At 52.4% G+C, this 20,760-nt stretch overlaps 1 protein-coding gene across 1 annotated transcript in view; it reads left to right on the forward strand.

Annotated features, from left to right (window-relative positions):
• The window catches only part of AJAP1 (adherens junctions associated protein 1), a 39,187-nt gene extending 22,170 nt beyond the window's left edge, over window positions 1-17,017 (forward strand). The window contains exons 3-6 of the mRNA XM_036396130.2: window positions 3,015-3,102; window positions 5,787-6,029; window positions 7,613-7,743; window positions 12,361-17,017. Coding sequence (XP_036252023.1) covers window positions 3,015-3,102; window positions 5,787-6,029; window positions 7,613-7,685 — 404 coding nt within the window. The 3' untranslated portion in view covers window positions 7,686-7,743; window positions 12,361-17,017. The remainder of the gene's footprint in view (window positions 1-3,014; window positions 3,103-5,786; window positions 6,030-7,612; window positions 7,744-12,360) is intronic.
• The last annotated feature ends 3,743 nt before the right edge of the window (window positions 17,018-20,760 follow it).

Below are 20,760 nucleotides of genomic sequence, written 5' to 3' on the forward strand. Positions count from 1 at the left end.
CACGCAGCATAAGTGTGGGAAGAGACCAGGGGTAGCAATATCTGGCCTGTAAGAGTAACTCCAGTTTTCTCCCTTTCAAATGAAATAGAGCTGTTTTCTCCTTTTTCTAATTTTATGCAGCTTCAAGGCCTTGACGAGGGTCTTCAAAGAGTTGCAGCTCGTAGCTGTTTTTATTGGGAAAATGAAAAATACAGGCTCCCTAACCAGAGCTGTTGAAATAAAGGCCTTGGGGGATAGAGGTTCTCTTTGTTTTTAATTAAGAGCTTATATCTCCTGTTCGCTGCCATGGCGTGCTCCTGCAGTAGCAAGACATTAGTCTCGAATGGATTTTTCTCATGGAATTAATTCCATTGATGCAGAGCTGTCCGGGAGCCGTTTCAAAAGGTGGCCAGAAAGGCCAAACCTCAGCACTTTCATCTCAGCAGCAAATATATGGTCTTTAAAATAACAGATAAAAAAAAAAAAAAGCCCTGGCATTGCCTTGCTCTGAGAAGATTGGGGTTTTGCCCAGGATGTGGGGAATCGGGAGCTGGGTTGCGCTGCCTTGCTGGGATTCCGTGGCCCCTCTCCCCCCACCTTGGGGATTTAGAGGCCCCAGTGAGAGCGGACAGCACGAGAGTGGAAAAACCCAGAGATATTTCAGCATTTCCGAGGGTTCAGAGAGCGCCTTTGAAGAGCTTTCCCTCCTGGCAGGCGGCATGCGGAATTCTGCTGCACTAGCAGAAGCGCAGAGGCTTGGACACACTTTCGGCTCCATTAAATACTTCTCCTGTAATTACCCTCCAGTTAAATGGTCACTGCGTCAAATTGCCTGGTAAAAGCCTTGGCAGGGGGAGCCCTCGCAGGGCTGAGGCGCTCGCAGGTGAGAGGGGCTGGGGCTGGGTGTCCCTCCCCTGCAGCTCCCTGTTTCCATGGTTAATAACGTGTAATTACATGGCCACCGGGTTCCGTGACCCGCTGGGATCAGAGCTTTTGCCAAGGAGACGAGCAAACAAAACCCAGGCGCTGTAATCCCTGCTCCCGGGGTCTCTCTCTGGGGGCACAGGCTCTCATGGGGAGTTATGCCTGTGCCAGGCAGCTTCCTGCACTGGAGGAGGAGGATTTTGCCCCATGAGCTATTGATTTTATCTTCCAAGTCCCCTTCCTCCATCCTGTTGGGCTTTGAGGGCTGTGTCTAAAACAGTGCTTTGCCCTTGGCATCATCTCTGTCCACCTCACTTCACTTGCCAGGGTGCTTTATGTCCCTTACAGGACATTCCCCTCTCAAAGGGTGCCCCACACATTAACCCTACCTCTCACAGACTGGATATTTGCTTGATCTTGCTCCGTTTGGCCCTACATGCTTTGAGCGGCTAATAGAAAATATTTGATATATTTGTAAATTGATATATTTGATATATTTGTAAATTAAGAATAAAGACCTGGTAGTGTTTATTGCAGCAGGTATTGCTCTAGGGCTTCCCAGGGAACCATCATGGGCCACCTGTTGGGTGCCTTCCCTCTGCCCATCACCAGCATTGAGACAAAGGTTTCCTGTTCCCTTGAAATCCCCCTGGCTTCTGCAGAATTTATACATGATGCAAAGGAACTTTGCTGTGCCTGTACATATGGCAACTTATGTGTGTGATGGAGTCTAAAATTATCCAGCCTTTCTTAAAATCCATGTGTCCTGCTCCAAGGAGCTGCCATCCTTCCCAGTGCTCAGCCACCTGCAATCTGTTCTGCCTGTGCCTTTCCCATTACGTAAATGCAAGGATTAATTGCATCGTTAGGTTCTCCCGTGGCCCTGCCACCACTGCCTCAGCTCCCAGCATTGCAGAAGGTCTCGTCCCCGACTCTGCTTCTGTTTTCAAAGGAATCGGGCACTGGGCTGGCTCGATTTTATTTTTAGAGTCTTTCCTTTTATCTTTTTCAGCAGCGTCCCACTGGGAGCTGCTCCAAGGCTGCCGTGCAGGATGCGGCCGGGCTGGCTGCTGCCAGGGTGGGCGTCACTCCCGACCTGCCACACGTGGGCACGAGCTGCCACCACCCTCCTCGGGCCCGTGGGGACATGCTCCCATCGTCACCACCCTCTGGGAACTCAGAAGTCTTTCCCTGGGCCTCACCTTCAGCATGTGGGGTGACAGTGGGAGGTGGGGAGCCTCCCAGTGTGGCATTTTCCCTGTGAATTCCCCTGGGAGGTGAAACCCAGAGGTGGAGCAGCTGAGGAGTGAGCTGGAATTGGTTGCTGCCCACCCTGCCAGCACGGGGGCCACAAGTGAATCCTTCCCCAGGAGCAGTGGCTGCCCCAGTGCTGCCCAGTGGCCCCCAGGCACCCCCAGCTCCAGCTGAGCCATGGCCCTGGCACTGACTCCGTCCTTGCCACAGACACATACAGATATATATATAAAACTGCTTATTTTCCTGTCATTCTAAGACTTATTTATTTATTAAAACTACCATCCATCAGGAGCTGCAACATCTGTTTGTGAAAAATAGCACATCCTTGGGCTGCAGCCAGGAAAAATCATTTCATTACGAAATTGCAACTGTAAGGCAGCGCAAAATCACAAACACAGTGTACAGCGAGCTGCTTTTGTTTCCAAACTGCTCATTAGGAATGATCCACGAGCCAAAATGATACCCCGTGGAAGGTGAAGAGGGGGAAATGAGCCCACCCGACCTGCAAGGCGAGCAGCCGCCAGTGCTGTAATTATTCTCCCTGGTGAATCCCGCACCCGGTGCAAGGCTGTGCTCGTCTCTCTTTCCGTCCCAGAGGGGAGACGTCTTCACTTCTCTTCCGTTCTTCATGCCTAATTCGGGCTGACAAGGAACATACTTGAGAGGATAGGAAATGAGGAGCCTGGCTTACAGATTTATTTTGTGTAAGGCAGGAGAGAGGATTGCGGCGCCGCTGCCGGGGGCTGTGTGTGGCCTCACGTTGGGAGGGGGTGGTGGGGGGCTGTGTGGGGAGGGGGGCTCTGCCAGGGTCCCCTCAATTCCCATCCCCACTGTCTCTTTTCTTCTGTCTGCAGGTCTGGCTGTTCATCAGATAATCACTATTACCGTGTCCCTCATCATGGTCATAGCTGCGCTGATAACAACTCTTGTCTTAAAAAATTGGTAAGGCCCCTCCTGCTCTGCTTGGCCTGGGGGTGACGTGGGATGGGGACAGGGTGGGGATGGAAGTGCCCATCCTGCTGCAGGTGCCAAAGCCTGTGGCACCTGCCAGGATTGCAGGAGAAAGTGGGGGGTTTACAGCAAAACCTCCAAAGGAAGTTGGTGCATCGGGGTTTGGCTGTGCCTCCACCTCCCATCACCTGGCCACTGGCTCTGGGGACCAGCATGTGCCCAGGTTGGGTGGACAAGTCTCATGGGACACGTGCCTCAGCACAGTGCCACCTGGAGAGGTCAGAGCCGTGTGCGTGTTCCCAGGATGTGTCCAGTGCCAGCAGCTCCTCCATTGCCTTCCCTAAGGAGCTTTGATGCTGCTCCTAAAATCCCCAGCCTGGCTTGACAAGAAGCAGCTGCACCTCCTGCCCTTCCCTGTGACCCCAGGGACGGAAGGGCACCTTCGAAGCTCCTCAGGTGCCGTGGTTTGAAGCATGCCCCAACCCCCAGGGCGCTGCTGTGCTCCTCCAGCTTCATTTGCTCCCATTTGTTCTCTCAGTGTGGCTTGGGCGTATGGCAAAATAGGTTAGCTTTCGCTCCAGGCACTCCTCACTTTACCTATTTTCCCAGGGAAACTGGCCTACTTTGAGGTCAGCGTTGCTGGCGTAGCGACACGGCTGCAGCACGGGGCTGGGGGGAGCCTGGCTGGTGGCTCTCCCCTCCGGCCTGGCCGAGCTCTGCGTGGCTGCTGCAGCAAATCAGTTTCTGCAGCCAGGAGGCAATCACAACACCGGGGTGATGAGGAGCCTGCTGGCTAGCTGGGATGAGAGGAGAAGCCCTTTGCAGGGCTATGGAGGCATCTTCATCTTGGTATAGCTGTAATGCTGAGCAGCAGCCGGCTGACAGCACCGAGGTTCTGTCCCCACAGCTGAACTTGCTTTGGGGAGTAGCCAGTGAGGCTCCCTACTTTATCTCAAGTGGGATTTAATTCACTGAACTTCCCTGGTTGCCGCAGTGTTTCAGTGAAGGAGCAGGGAGAATAGTTTATAAAACACTTGTGGGATTTGTCTCCAGTCGCAGCAGTGAGCGGTACGAGTCATTGATCCGGCTGACCACAGCTTGGCAGAGCAGCTCAGTAACTGCTGCTGAAGCCAAAAAGGGGGAAAAAATAAATCCAGTGATCAGTGTAGAATAGAAATGCTTTATAGTAAGTGAAATTGAGAAATCACCAGAGAAAATCCTCAGCAGGAGAGTGTGGGCAGCACCCAGGTGTGTCCAAGGTGAAGAAACAGTATCTGGGAGTTTGCTCGACTCTACCCAAACTGCCTCGGTTCACTGGGTGACCCCAGGCCACGTTCAGGCACTCCATGGCAGGGCTGACCCACGCCACACACTCTGTTCCTGTCCCCAGCAGGGACACAGTCACTGTCCCCATCCTTTGGCTGGCGTTTTTCCCCCTCAAGCAGGACGGGTGAGCGATGGCTGCATGCCAAGCCAGCGTCCTTCTTGTCACTGCTCCTCCTGCACACGTGCTGTGGGGAGACAGCAGTTGGTTTAGGGCTGTCTCTTTCACTTGCATCAAGCAGAGCAGAGCCAGCAGCCAGATGCTGTCACCCTGGCCAGCACTGCTCCCAGCAGAGCCCCACGTTCCTGTCCCCAGGGGTGCCCCTCCACAGACAGTGCCGGCATCCCCAGCTCCCACCACCCTCGGAGCTGCCACCTCCCAAAACTCCAGCGTTCTGCAAGGCGCTGTCAATCCCATCTGGAAAAAGTGGCATCTTAATTAAATCAGTGTCTAGACCCTGAAATAGGACCAGGCTGATTGAGGGCGGCTCCTGCGAGCTGGGGTTCTCCTCGTCTCTGACGTACTGAGGCAGAAGTGTTGTGCAGCCACGAGATCCTTATGAAGCCTCCAGAGCTGGAGGAGCCCCCGGAGAGCAGGGCTGCCCTGCCAGCCATCCCTCTGCTGTGTCACACCAGGTCCTGAGCTCATTTATCCTGAGAAGTTCCAACCTGTTGGCGTCTCCCAAATGGAAAGGGTTTCACTTCATTGTTCTCACCTACATATTTTCACTTAAGAAAAGGCTTTTGCTTCCTGCAGGTACAAAAGTGTGACTCATTAAGTCATTCCTCTGATGGGAAAAAGCTTGTGTCTAAAATGTAAATTTGGTTCTTATAAAAAAGCATCGAGCCAAATGACTGCTTGTGGCTGATCTTTCCAATTCTGAATTGGAATCGGAATTTCTGAATTCTAATCTAGTATGGAACAATCTGTAATGACTGGTCAATCAGGTGAGTTCCCTTGCCAAGTTTCAGGGATACAATGTGCCTCCCGTCCCTTCTGCTTTGGCCTTTCAGGCCATAACAGACTTATAAAAATGATGGAGGGCAACTTTTCACACAGACAGACAGTGGGATGGGACAGGGGGAATGGTTTTCAACTAAAGGGAAGACTAGATTAGATTTAGGGGAAATTTCTTCCCTATGAGGGTGGTGAGGCCCTAGCACAGGCTGCCCAGAGAAGCTGTGGCTGCCTCATCCTGGAAGAATCCAAGGCCGAGTTGGACAGGGCTTGGAACAACCTGATCTAGTGGAAGGCATCCCCCATGGCAGGGGGATGGAACTGGAGGGTTTTTAAGGTCCCTCCCAACCCAGACCATCCCATGACAGTGGGATTCTCTCTCCCCCCGGCTCAGCTGTGCGCAGAGCGGGCGCCCCCGGCGCAACAGCCACCAACGCAAGCTGGACCAGCAGGAGGAGAGCTGCCAGAACCTGACTGACTTCGCCCCCGCCCGCGTGCCCAGCGCCCTCGACATCTTCACCGCCTACAACGAGACGCTGCAGTGCTCCCACGAGTGCGTGCGGACCCCCGTGCCCGTCTACGCCGAGGACACCTTGCACTCGCCCGGGGATTATAAAACCACCTTCAATGGAAACAGGTGAGCTGGGCGCCGTGGTTTCCCGGTGTGGGGGCAGAGCCATCCCGCTGGGGTGATGGGGCTCTGGTGCTCAGAGGGTTATCCCTGACATATTTTCTGAAAAATCCCTCTGGCAGGATTTTTTTTCTCCTGAGAAGCTGAGAGGCCTCAAAAACGAAATGTAAACAATAATTATCTGATTGCTTAGAATGTGGTTTGGAGGTTGCTTATCAACAGGTGCATCTTTGATTGGTCTCATGTAGATTGTTTTTACTTAATGACCAATCACAGGTCCAGCTGTGTTGATACTCTGGTCAGTCACAAGATTTTATTATCATTCTTGTCTAGCCTTCTATCTGTATCCTTTCTCTATTTCTTTTAGTATAGCATTTTTATTATAATATACATCACAAAATAATGAACCAGCCTTCTGAAACATGGAGTCAAGATTCTCATCTCTTCCCTTGTCGAGGTTGCCTGCAAATTCCACAAGGGGTGATGTTTCAGGGAGCATTTGGCAGAGCCTCCTACCTCTTGTGTGCTCACTCACTCATAGTTCAGTGTGGGACTGGCCCCCTGACCCCAGTTCTGGCGGTGAGGCTTGGTGGGTGCCTCAGCAGCCCCTGGCCCTGCAGGGCTGGGCGAGCTCACCACCACACACAGTGTTCATTTCCCAGCTGCTGCTGCTGCTCCTGCCAGCACATAAAATGCCACTGGATCCGTTTTTCCAGCACCCGTGCTGTCTCCTCAGTGGCATCGGCAAAGCTGCCGGGCTGCAAACAAGCAGGTGATTAATGGAGGAGCAGGCAGCGAGAGCCAAATGAACCGTTTGGCTGCTGCGAAACAACGGCACAGCGCTAACAAGGAGCATCGTTTCCAGCCAAGGGATGTGGCCCTGCTCTGCCAGCCCCTTGCCTGCCCGAGGTGGGGATCAGGAGCAGTGGGGTTGGGAGCGATGTTTCCCGCACCACAGGCTGTCTCCAGAGTGCTTTCACTGCGTGCTGGTGTGGTTTCACCATATGGTAAATGTGTGTCCCCATCAAAGGTAGAGGGGAAGCCAGGCAGAGAGTTTTGAGGGAGAAAATGAGCAGCTGATGCTCCAGACAGCCTTGAGGAACCACAACATGTGTGGCAGCCACAGCCCAGATCTGCCTGCCCCAAGGACAGGCCTGGAGCCAACAATTTAATGCCTTTCAGCCAACATTGATGCCTTTTCAATCAGCATCTCTTGCGTGTGTGCAGGGTTCTGCTCATTCCTGCTGCATTTTCCAGGGTTTCTTCACATCTTAGGAGGTGGAGAACTGGCAGGGATTGTCACACCATTTTGTTGGGTGTCCACAAGCCTTGGTTTGATATGAACTCCAGCCAGGTGACAGAGAGTGCCTGTGTTCTGGCTAGCAGAGATCATGGCTTTTTCACCATCCAGGGATGCCCTCTGGGACCCTCTGTCCCAGAGCACTTCCAGGCAACCTGGTGAGCCCAGGCCCACTCAAAGCATCGCTGCAGAGAGATGTAGAACAGCTGACTGTGCAGCAGGCCGCCCCGGCTTGCACCGGGAGTGTTACGTACCAGCGTGTACAAGCCCCTCTTTCTGCTCACTGCAGACCCTCTTCTTCTGACCGGCATCTTATTCCCGTGGCCTTTGTGTCTGAGAAATGGTTTGAAATCTCCTGCTGACTGGCCGAAGCCTGTTTGACTTCTGGGGGCAGGGCAGACGCCAGCGGGCTGTTTCCTGGTACGTACCGCGCTCCCTGCACCCATCCCACATCCATCCTGTGCCCCTGCTATGCCCATCGTACCCTGCCTGGTGCCATCCTCCCTCCTGCACTTCCTTCAGTGTGACTGGACTCATTCCATGCTGTGGATGGGGCATTGGGAGCCAAACGAGGCTCCCTTTTCCAGGGAGGTTCATTGCAGACAGGCCAACACTAACAGGGAGGGACTGGGATGGACAAGGGCTCAAAAGCAAAGGGTGCCTAGGGCAGCCTTGAAGTTCAGCCTGATCCCATGGTTCCAGCCCACCTCTGAAACCTCAGCAAGCCACAGTAATTTCCGTGCTGGGAAATGGCCTGATCTGTAATTAACCTCTGGTGGCATGATGGACAGCCTGCCTCGTCGGAGCATGCACGCTCCACCACTATCTGAAAGCTCATTTGGTGATGTTTGCTGTCATGAACACTTCCATGCTCACTGCAAGGGTGCTGGGGTCCTCCTCCTCCTCTTCCTCCTCCTTCTCCTTCTCCTCCTTCTCCTGCTGCTCTGCAAGGCCAACCCTTCGAGCACAGTCCCCAGCAGCCGGTCACCCCTGGCGTGTTGCTGTGGCTGAAGGAGTGCAGTGATGTTCTGGTTGCGACAGTACAATCTTTGGGGATTCCCTTCTCTTTCCTTGAGTTGGCCTAAGCCGTTTTCACCTCCTTGTGTCACTTTTGAAGGTGGCACAGCTGATAGCAGTGGCAGGAAAAGTCTGTGTGTGCCAGCTCGCCCTGGGCAGCGGTGCCCGCTTGAGGCACGTGCGCAGGTGAATTAATAGCTCTGTCCCAAGTCCCTGCTGTAATGAATCATATATTCAGTGTAAATGAAATTTCCAGCCTTCCCTGGCTGCTGCTCACTTGGAATAGCCTGTTTAACATTATGCACAGCTATTGAACACAGAAATATAATTAGATTAGAATGGAAGGGAATAAAAAGTTAATGATCTTGGCCGTGCTGGGGCTGTGGTGTCTAGACAGGGCAGGTGAGGTGTGTGCCAGCACAGTGGGGCACAGAGAGCAGGGATTCACCTGGCATGGCCCCACTGCCCTCCCCAGAGCCTCTCCTGGTTGCAGCAGCTGCACTGGTGAAGGTGAGAGGCTCTCACTCCCCATCCACTGATATGCTCATGTTTTTTCTCTCTGACTCTGTTGTTGTGGCCATTGTCTCAGGAAGCAGAGGGCAAAGGAACCCAGGCAGAAGCTGGTGCCAGGAGTGAGGGCAGCAGGAGAATGAGCATGGAGGATCTGCAGGGAACACCAGCCTCAGTAATAACCCACTGGGCCTTTTCCACCCTCAGTTTTATAGTTTGGGAAGTCTTTCCATTGGCATAAAGTGAATTAAATAACATATAAAGCAAGCCAGCTACACTCAATGCCATCTACAGCTCTCTATGCCTCGGGTAGAGGGAAGGAAGGAACAGCTTGAAGCACTGTAGGAATCCTGTGTGGATCCCACTGCTCCTGCCCCAGGTCCTGTGAAACCCCAGGCCAAAGACTGTGCCCTGGTCACCTCCATAGATTTCTTTAAGTAGCCTGAGCCATTCCATTACGCCTTATTAAATCCTTGAAATTCTCATTGATCCGTTTTCATGGAATCCATAAAACGCACATTGACGCACTCTGGAAAAATCTATTGGGCTCGTACCTGCAGCATTAGCTCTGTAATGGCACTTCAATTACAGATGCAATTCTGGAAGCTGCTGTTTGGTTTCATTAAGGATAACAAAATGAGATTGATCCCAAACCTGTTCTGCCTGTTCTCTGCAAGTTTACTCTGCACAGGTGTGTTTGCACCAGCGTGTTTCTGGGACACACTTGCATAAGTGGTGTGTGTCCCAGCTGAAACGAGGTGCTGTTGGGAAATCCCTCAGGTGAAATGAGCATTCCAAGCTTTCATGTGTCACTGTGTAAGGTGCAGATGGCATGGAGATGAGCTCCCTGCTAGGCTGTCCCTACCAGGCTGTCCCTGCCACCGCGGTTGCCTTGTGCTGTCACCAGCTGCCAAGTGCCAGAGGAGCAGTGGGATGGAGGGAAGCAGGGGAGTGGAGGCATGGAGGATGCCTCTCCAGCTCTCGTTTCTAGGGGAGAGGCTGGTGGAAAAGGAGATGCAGCTGCTTGGGCTGCACCGTTTCCGGGGGAATGAGTATTTCCTGGCTGGCATCCACAGCTGCAGCAAGGTCACCTGAAGGGGACAGTTGCTGTTGACCCACTGCACCACAGCAGAGAAGGATAATCTGGAGCATGTGCAGCTTTCTGGCTGGAGGGGCTACATGCAGCTTTCTCCTCACAGCCCCTTTCTCCTGGTGTTTTGCACATTTTAATTGACAGCACTTCACAGCTCTGAGCTGTCTTGTGTGCACATTAGTGCTCCTGATGGTGTGGGGCCAGAGCTGGAGGCACAAGGCAGGTGTCATGTCCCAGGACAGGGGTGGCAGGACAGAGGTGCTGCAGATGTTTTGTTGAGATGACTACTGGGAGGCAAGTTGGAATTTAATGTGAACTTTACATCTGACAGTCTGTGAGCCTGGTGTGAGGACTGACCACAGTGCTGCCCAGCTGTCACCCTGGCCTTGGGTGATGCCGACAGCATCATCAGGCTGGGGTGAGCAGTTGAGGCAGCAGATATAAGGGATAGCACTGCAGAGCATCTCTAGCCTAGAGAGCTGCAGGCAGTGCCACATTTGTGTCAGAAAACCTGGTAAAACTCATCCAGGTACACAGGGAGCAGATGTTGAAGCTATTTCCTGGGGTCAGATTCCTCCTGTGCCAGCAGGAGCCACAGGGAGGGTTCCTGTGCTGCAGGCATGGTCCCTGTCAGGGCACCATCCCTCCCCACAGCAGGCAGGGCTGCCCGTGGCAAGCAGCTGGTGGAGCTTTCCAGCAGATTGCCTGTGCTGGCTTCTGGGCCCCACTGGAGCACCAGCTCCTTGGTAGATGTCACACCTCGGTGGATGTCACACCTCAGCAGCAGCTGCCAGCAGCTGCTCCTGCAGGCTGAGAAGTCAGTCTGTCTGCAGGAGCCTGGTGTGGCAGTGCAGCCTCAGTGCAGCCCTGGGCTGGACAGGTGAGGAGTGGAGCAGTCAGTGGGAGCTCTCAGGAGTTACCTGAAGGGAGGGATGAAAAGGAAAGCTTCTCTTGCCTGGTGCCAGTGGCGCTGGAGGAGCACCCAGACAGAGGCAGGAGCAGCACTGCTCTGCAGACCAGCACAGGACACGTGCCAAAAGCTTGAGTGGCTTTGTCCAGGCACCACAGCACAGGATGGCTGGTTTGGCTTGATTTCATCCTGGCTTTGGGGCTTTCTGAAATGAAGTTTGAGATTCCGCATTATTCTTGTCCTTAATCCCGCTCTCTTTGACTGAAAAACCCCATGGAATGAGATTATACAAAAATCTGTAAGGTTGATCAAGCGCTGACCTACTTTGCACAAAGAGGCTATTTGGGATACAACACCGATTGTACACCCTGCTGTTGTGCATTCACCAGTGCCCACCAGGAGCCACGGGATGCTGGGCACCTCTGGCAGGGAGGGGACACTTTGGGGCCAGCAGCTGTGCTGGTTTGGTGACACCAGCCTGACCCTGCCCTGGCACAGAGCAGCGAGAGCTGACAGCAGTGTGTGGTAAAGCCACGCTGGAACACGGCAGCAGCTGCTGCTGGCCCCGTTCTGCCTAACAACAGCAAATGGTTTGTGTTAACATTAACAGATAATGAGTCATCATAAAAGATCCCAGCTTGTCTTTGGAGGAGTAGCAGCAGCCCCAGCACAGCCCCAGCACAGGAGATTAAGGACTCTGGAAAATCTGTCTCGCTAATTAAGACTTCAGGGTTGTTCTTGGAGATGGTGTATTGGGCATCTTGCTTAAAAATAGTGGTTTTTTTAGAGAAAGAATCTTGGAACAAAAAGCACAGCACATTCTGGATGCTGATCCCAGCCAGGCAGAGGGCACAGATTAGGGATGTGTGGGTTAGGAATGTGTATCCTGAGCGTGGCTGTACAGGGTGTAGGTACCTGCTGGCAGCTGTCTTTGGCACACCCAGCTGTGCTACAGCTCATTAAATGTCACAGACATGTAGAGCAAGTGGCCACACGCCAGTGATGGGGAGTGACTGTCTTCACGTTGAGGGTCCAAAATTGCATAGGAAGACATCTTCCAGTAGATGGTAAATAAATAGCTTAAGGACTTTGATAGGATCTCTGGTTTGGTGCTTAACCAATTCCCTATTGATTCTTTAGATTTAACTTTAGAAAATCTTGTTAGTGCTTGTCATCATCTGCTCATCTGCCAGAGCACTTGCTGCTCGAGGCCCGAGTGTGAGAAGCTGCAGAATGCAGGGATGATCTGGAGTAAATCCCACCCTGGAAAAGGCCCTGAGGAGAGAGAAGTAGTGGTCCCAATCCCCAGCACAGACCAGAAGCTGCAGAGAAGGAGGAGGAGGAGGTCACTGATACCCTGCTCCCCCAGAAATCCCACAGCTCCACAGCCAAGGGGGAAGGAGGAGGAAACCTCTAGGCTGTAAGAGATCATCCAAGCAGAGATGCAAGTCTTGGTGCAAATTCCCTGTCGTGACTTAATCTTTCTTTTTCTTCTCGTCCTCAACAGGATTCCATTGGTGAACCTGTAAAAAATATAAAAAAATAATGGGTTACCTGTACCTACCATTTCTGTTTACCAGTAGGAGACTCAAAGAGCAGCGTTCTATGGGCCAAATATATTTTTATAAAAATGAACACGCCTATAGGTAACTGCGTTGTCAAGGAGCACGTTTTTGGGAGGAGAGAAAGGAAAGTGTGCGAGTAAAGAATCCCGTGGAGGAGGAGGAGGAGGAAGAGGAGGAGGAGGAGGAGGAGGAACCAGCAAAGGGATGGAAAGGGAAGGATAAGCGCCTGGAGCCCGGCCATGGACGGTGACTCTGAACCTGTGCCAATAATTACCATTATGTGCCATGAACCGATGCAAAGACTTTGCAAAGAGCTGAGACAATAACGCCTGGAAATGTTGTGGAGGACAAGTGGGGCATCTCTTCTGGTGGAGTCATCCATTCCAGTCCATACATACGGTATATGTAGAGAGAAAATATATATATATATATATATACACACACAAACACTTTTTGTACTGTAGCAATTTTTGAAGATCTTAAATACTCATTTTTAAAGAAGATGTCATGGGCTAAAAGTCTCATTTCTTTAACACGCATCATGCAAACTGGGTGATCTGATGTTTTCTACTTTGGCAGCTTGCCTGTCAACCTATATGTGTATATATAGGTAGACATATATACATATATATACGTGTGTGTGTGTATGTATAGACATATATATGTATGTATACATATATATATATATAATTTTGGTTCTTTTTGGAAATGCTTTTCCAGCGACGTGACCGTGGTGGGAGACAGCTGGGGCTGTGCTGCCAGCGGGAAGCAGAGGAAAAGCTTCCCAAAACCATCCAGAGCACGGCTCAAGGTGGTGCTGAAGGTATTTCCAGGCTTCTCTATCCCGATAAATCATCAAGATCGATGGGAAGAAGCTGGAAAGCCTGAGCCTGCCCCATGTCCACAGTGCTGTGATTTCTGCCGTGCTAAGCATGACACCTCGGGGCTGGACGGGGCAGATTTTAGGGGTGGACTTCCAAGAGGTGGGTCTCTCTTGGCACAGAAGAAAAAGATTTTAGGAATGGGGTGTGTGAAGGTTTTTGGAAAATGCCTTCTGAATTGGCCACAGCACCAAAGTTTACTCAGCCCTGTGTGAGAAACCAGAGGAAGGAGCTCGTGTCCTCCTCCCCCAGCCTGGGGCTGTGGGATTGAGAGAGCCTCTCCTTTGTTCTCCCAGTCTTGGCTGGCTCTGCTGCAGCAGGAGAAGACACAGCCGGCTGTCCACAATCCTGGAGATCTCTTAATTGTGTTTAAAGGGAATTTTTGCCGGGGAAGCACGATTCTGCAGGCTCCAGTTTGGTGTGTTGCTCTAGAAACACGTCCACGCCCGTCCAGCTCCTGCTGGGGTGGGTGGTGTTCGTGGGTGCTGACCCTAAACCCTCTGTCCAAGTCTTTCCATGGAGTCAGGTGCTGCCATGCCGTGCTGCACATCAGACACTGGGATGGGTCTCACTTGGGTCCCTTCAATGTTAAAAGGGTGGAAACAATAGCAGAGATCAGACCAAAGTCCTCCAGTTCTTTTTGTAAACTGCCCTTGGTAAATACTAGTGGTTTTTTAGAATTATCCAGATCCACGTTTCTACTCCCCCACTGATTACTCAGCTCCTTTTCTTTATGATAATGAACGTGCAGTTTAAAAACAAACAAACAAAAAAGTAGAACCCTGTGGTGTTGCGCATAGCCACGCGTGCGGTCTCTTGTTCCCGTGTCCTTTTCTGTCCTTTTCCCATGGAATTGCACAGTCTGGATTATTTGTCCTGAATTTTTGGACGCTGCCTCAGACAGAAGTCTTCCTTGCCAGCCCTGACAATTACCTGCGGACTTGAGCCAACCATCCCCTGGGCAGAGCTGTGTCTCCTGGGTGGCTCATGTCCTGCTCTCCAGAGCATCGGATGCCTCCAGGGAGAAGAGGAGACAGTGTCTTGCTAGAGCAGTGGCCCCCAAAGCTTCAGCTATCCCTGGGGAACGTGGGGAGTGTCTGTCCTAGGGAACTGTGGAGTCTGAGCAACTACTCCAGGGTCATCTCAGTGTCCTGGGGCTTTTTCTGTGATGCTGGTGTCAGTGGTGCAGCCCTTGCCCACAGGCTCTCCTCCCTTTGTGACTTCATGGGAATCCATCCACGCCAGCTTTGAGCCATGTTCCTTGTGCTTCTCCCCTAATCTTCCTATTTATTTCATTCCCACAGGTATTCCAGTGTAATCGCGGTAGCAGTATGACAAGAAATATATCTCAGCTCCTTCATTGCAGGGCATCCGAAGCAGCATTCTGTGTTTCTGCATGGATGGAACCTGCTGCCCGCAGGGAAGTTGTCAGGCAGAGCTGGGAGATGCCAGGGCAGCACTGGTGCAAGCAGTGATGGTGATGGCAGTGGTGATGGAGAGGCACCTGGCTCACAGGAAATTCCCTGTGGAGCTGGGGAAGAGGAAGGGAAAACGTGTGTGTGTGTGTGTGAGAGAGACAGAGAGAAGGAAGGTGAATCACTGCAACCCTGAGCATGGGCACAGGTTTCAGAGGGCAGGACTTGCATGAGCTTCCCCCCCACCCAGTCTGCAGCAGGACATGTCCTGGTCTCCCCGGAGCTGAGCAGTGAACCAGGGAACAAAAGTAGATGCACAATCTTCCCTTATTTATAAGGACCAACAGCACTTGCACTTTATCAGAGGAAGCCTCCCCCCATCCATGCTGGGCCACTGCAGTGGAGGGAGAGGAGGAGGAGGAAGGGCTGGGATGGAGCTGCTGATGCAGTGATGGACGAGGCAGGATCCAGGCATCCCAAGGTCTTGCACAGTGAAGAGAAATGAACTGTGTTGATCTCATTCCTTCCTATTGATGAAAGCCAAAAAACAAGAAAGAAATGAGAATAGAAAGTCGCATTTCCGTGGCATAGTCTATTGAGGAGATCTTCCCACCGTGGAAAAGCAGGGAAGCATGGTGTTCTCAGACACGCTCCTGTGGGAGCTTTGTCATGTTTTGGGCACATCGTCTCACCCCTAGGTCCTGGAAGCTTGAAAAAAGAAAAGTTTTGCTCCTTGCTTTGTTGTAAGCCCTCAGCCCGCTGCTGCTTGTTTGTTTTCAGTTCATTTTCCAGATTCCTTAGCCCCTGAACAGTCCCTGAGAAACACACCATGGCAGCCAAGAGGCTGCCACATTCCCCAGACATGTCATGGGGTGTCTGTGTGTCACTTGTGGCTCTTAGAGGAGAGAGTGGCGTGGCACAAGCCACCCATGGCAAGGAGAGGTTGGCTCTCCTTGGGCTCTGCAGCAAGCCCAGGCTTCCCAGGACTGTCTGGGGCTCTCCTCCCTCCACATCCCTTGCAAACCCTGAGCAGGAGCCACAGATGCACCACTCCCACTGGGCCAGGGGTCGGTGCCACTGCTGCCACTGGCACCGGTGGGCTTTATCCTGCACCAAACTGAGCAGGTTTGGGGCTCCAGGTCTGAGCTCCCACATCATGGCACCAACAGGTAGGGCAGGCAGGGTTTGCTCCTCAATCCCCTGACCTTTGGAAGCCCCGAGGGCGGCTTCACCCCACAGCACCCCGGGCAGAGCCGGTCCTGGGCAGCCGCCTGTCTCTCCAGATCCGATCGTTTACCTTCACTCTGTCTTCCCAGCTGGAGAAAGGGCGGCCGGTGGTGGTGGCAGGAGCCGTGCTCCAGAGAACACCAGTGCTCCATGGGACACCATGGGGTCAAGGGCACCGAGCCTGCCAGGAGGTCACCGTAGCGATGGCAGAGCTGGCGCGGGGACGGATTTCAGGTTACCTCTTCTCCACTGGCAGCTTGTTTGCGAAGGAAGGTAGTTCAGCTGAAACGGTAGTTAAATAGTAGATATTCTACACATAATATATATTTTGTAAAAAAAAAAATTAAAAAAAAATAAAATAGAACAAAAATATATCTATCCTATCTCAGCCCACCCATTTCAGGATGAATGTGGTTGGAATTTTCGTTCAACCAGATATTAAATCTGTACGCGATTTTTTCAAAACCAGCAAGAAATCCCTTGCCATTTCCAAGTCTGTGGGTTTGGTCTCCTGAGCTCATCTAACGCTTCTCACACATTTTTAAGAATTACTCTCAGCATTTGTAGGTACATTTTTAATAGTGTCACGAGTGAAGATAATATTTACTTTGAAAAAAGTATTTGTTGCACAAAAATGTACACTAAGGGCACAGATTTCTGACCCAGATTCTTCTATTTTAGGTTCCAAGGGGTTTATTTTTTGTTTGATAGGACATGTACAGTGAAGTTTACACTTTATTTTTATTTTGCCAAAACCCGTTTTCTAACATGAGACAGTTTTACTTTGTAACCGGTTTTACATCACTGAGTACTTCTTTCTTTTCCTGGGAAAATCCTGCACCAGGAGGCACCCGATGGAAGCGCCGTCACCTTTTGGCATGGTGGCTGCCCCACCCGCCCACGGCGCGAGCTGGGGCAGTGCCAAAAGGACCTTTTTTCTTCCTGAGCGGTTTTTAATTTGTCTCTGTCCGTGGAAGCCGTGTATTTGGAAGCACTGTAAATGCCACCCTGTCCCCTTGCCCTCTGTATATTTAGTACTCTGATGTTGCTATTAAAACTGATATGAGAACCGCGCAGCCGCTGGTGACTGGGTTCCTCCGCGCGCGGTGCCTGGGGAGGGGACGGGGTTGATTTGGTCTCCAGGGGGATCCATGCCTCAGCAAGGAGTCTTTCTGGTGAAATCCCCCTGTTCCCAGCTGTGCACACCTCGGGTGAGCAGCAGGGAAATGGCCGTGCCTTGATCCTGAGAAGAGGGTCTTGTGCATCCCCTTGGACTCGCCGCCACAGCAGTGCCACCGCCACACCCTATGGCACAGGCGGGAGGGTGCCAGGTCCCCAGGCTCACCCAGTGTCCCCCAGGGCTTTGAAGGGACCCTGTGTGCCTTGGGACAGTTGCTTGGAAGAGGGAAGCCATTGAACAGGACTGTTGGGGAGTTAATTAAGCATCACTAAAGATGCCTTAAACAAACAGCTCTGCTGTGAAATCACTTCACCCAGCTACATCTTTTACCCAAGGAGGAGTCCTGGCTGTGAGCAGGTAAGTGGTGGCTCTGGTTTGCACATTGGGTGTGGAGCAGGTGATGATGGGTCACACTCAGGCTGGCCCTGCTCTGCTGCTCAACAGATGGACAGACAGATGGACAGACAGATGTGGGGACTAGGCAGCACAAGGAGGGCTCTTGCCAGGCAGCAGGGACAGCTCCCATAGCCCCCCTTGCTCCCACAGCATCCCCCTTCCCCAGGGCACCGTGGGACAGCATAGCTGTCATCCTCACAATGCCATCTGACCTGGAAAGGGGGAAAAGCTTTCATTGGTGTCCCTGTTGGCTTTGAAGAGGGATGATCTGGGATGACAGAGAGACCAGCACAGCCACCTGCCACTTGCATTCCCAGGCTGTGGCAGCAGCCTTCCTGCAGTGCCAGCACCCTCCACAACTCTCCGTGCCAGACCAGAGAGGATGCCCAGCCCCAGCCCAGCCAATCTCCAAAAGCTCCATTCTGCAGGAAAATATATAGAAAAATGGGGAGGGACAAAGTGAGCTGCTCTTCATTTTAAGGCCAAATTGCCAGCTTAAATCACCGAGACAATGTGTACAAGCGAACAGGATGCGAATGGCCTCAGAGCTGCATATATCAACCAGAGAACTCTGTTCATTTCCAGATGCAAGTGGGATTTCAGGGCATGAAATACAGTGTTAGGTTCTCATTCCTTTCCCTGCTATTTATCACAGCCGGAAACGTACTCACCAGCCTGAGCTGTTCCAAGTGACGCTGCTGGGAGCGTGGAGGAGAAATATTGTGCTGAGCTGTGGGAGAGGGATTGGGGTGGGACGAGGCAAGCAGCCAAAGGGAAGAACCAGCATCCCTACTCCCTCCAGCACCCACTGCCCCAGCATGGAGCCGGGAGCATCCCCTCCTGCTGCTCGTCCCGCCGTGCAGCAAGGGCCACGCACCACACACCATGCCCTGGGTTAAACGGTGCCACGAGTGGTGCCCAGGGCTGGAGGGGCTGTGACAGGGTCACCGTCCCCTTGTCAGCACTGGAGACTGCCAGCTCATGTCCCTTCCAGCGCTGCTCGGCAGGGCGAGGCTGGAAAATGAGGCTGGAAACAAAACACCACACACTGTGCCGCAGCACAGAGTTCTGATAAAAAGTAGGACTAAGCATTATCCAAGTTTAATTATTATAATTATACCGGGGCGAAGTAATTGCTGGGGATATTTTAAGCTTCAATCAACACGCTATTTTGAAAACCGAAGCCTTGATTTACCCAGGGCGAGGTGGTAACCATCAACAGGCACCCGTGCTGCTGGCAGCCAGAGGAGCCCCCCGGGAGGGTTTGTGAGCTGCTTAGAGCTTCTTGTCTTAAAATAGGGATTTGGGAGGGTGGGGAGGTGAGACAAACAGTGGGAAGGTGGAAAGGGGTCCCCCATGTCCCACAAAGCATTGACTAGAAGCCTGGATGCAGCAACAGGATGGGCTGCAGGAGCAGCATCAGCTTCAGGAAGAGGAGCCATGCAGGATAGGCAACCCCAGCTCTGAGGAAGATTGGCTGGGGCTGGATGATGTAGTGATGCTGAAATCATTTAAGCTTGTTATGGTGGTTTCTATGGCTCTCTGGCTGGATGTAACAAATTGTCTGCATCATTTTCCAGATGGATCATTCTTAAATCATCCAGGACAGGCTTCAGGGCTCTGCACTGAAGCAGCGGAAGGCACTTTGGTTCAATAAATGCTGCAACGGTTCTGTATCAAGTGCTATTTCTTATTAAAAGTGTAAGTACATCATCCCAGCTGATGGGTCTCACAGCCAAGATCTCCACGCTCTCTCACTCAGAGAGGTGCCCTTAGGTCCCCAAGGGGATGGGGGACAGGAATGGGGGGCCCCATGTGGGTGCCTGTGATGGCAGAGGGGCTCAGTGGCACAGCAGAGGGAACACTGATGGATAAGGTTGCCCAGCAGCTCATCCCTACTCCCTGCTTCCCCCTCCCCAGGCAGGTGCCAACCCCCAGCACATGCGCAACTCCTGGCGGATGGCGCAGCCCAAGCAAGCCTGAACAAAACCTCTTATTAAAATTGGAATCAGCTGACCCCTTATTATTATTAGCTGACCCCTCTCTGTGAGGAGAGCTGCAGCCACAATCCCTCAGTAAGTTCTGCTGCAGAACAGAGGGTTTATCCCTGCTGCCCTCGCTGAAGCAGCCCATGGTGCCCCATGGCACAGCGAGATGTCGATGTGCCCGGCTCTGTCACCACTCTTGGCCGCACCCGGTGCTCCCAGTGAATGATGAGAGATGAGAGAGCAGTTTGTTACTGCCAGGCAATTTGGGCTAATAAGCAGTTCAAGGCAGCAACGCCTCTCAGCAGAGATGAGTTATGGCAGGAGGGCTTGGAGAGGAAGAGCCCTGAGGGTGCTGCAGTGGAGGAGCCCGCATGGCACATGTCAGCACAGCCCATGGTGGGCTCACTCTGTGATGGGGCTGGTCCATGGTGGGCTCAGTCCAGAGTGGGCTCAGCCCAAAATCTCCCTCAGCCCACCTGGGATGGGCAGGGAAGCTGCTCATGACTTGTGCTGTGGACTGGCTTTCCACTGGGGCTTCTCCTAAGGACTCAGGATGCAGTCCCCAGGTTTCAAATGCCAGGCTTGAATTGGATCTAATCTTGGGTATTTCTGATGCTGGCAGGGACTGAGCCCCAGGGCTGTGGGACCTGCTTGGCTCAGCCAGCAGTGACATGTCTCTCTGTGTTTAATAAACATAGCAGAATGAAATCCCCATTGTTCCTGCTCATCTTCCGAGCATGATTTTAACTGAAAACTGACATTTGTCTAAGTTCCTTGTCAGGCCAAAACAAGGACAGACTTTCTTGGGGGGGTTATTATCTTTCCCTTGCAAATTTTCAAGCGTGAATAAATGCTGTGGCTGGCGCAGAGGACGGAGGCGGGAGCTGGTGGTGGGTGTCCTGGGAGCCAGCTCCTCTCCTCTGCCACAGCAGGATGAGAGCAGGAGGAGCAAAAGCCCTGGTGGCACTTGGGGGCAAGGTGACATCGCAGCGTGAAGCCCGTGTGACACCCAGGTCACAGAGCACAGCAGGGCATCACTCAAGCAGTAATGCCAGGGGAAACACATCCACCCCTGCAGGCGAGCGTGTCCTCCCAGGTGTGGTTATTGACCTGCCTGAGGGCTCTGAGGTGGCTGACGGGCACTTTCCCCCTGCAGCAATTGATTCCAGTCAGCTTAGATCAGGGAACAGTTGATTTCTCTGCCTGATACTCACTCTGGCCTTCAATAACACCGTGTTTAGGAATAGATCCCAGG

This window comes from Molothrus ater, chromosome 23 (assembly GCF_012460135.2).
Source record: "Molothrus ater isolate BHLD 08-10-18 breed brown headed cowbird chromosome 23, BPBGC_Mater_1.1, whole genome shotgun sequence".
NCBI lineage: Eukaryota > Metazoa > Chordata > Aves > Passeriformes > Icteridae > Molothrus > Molothrus ater.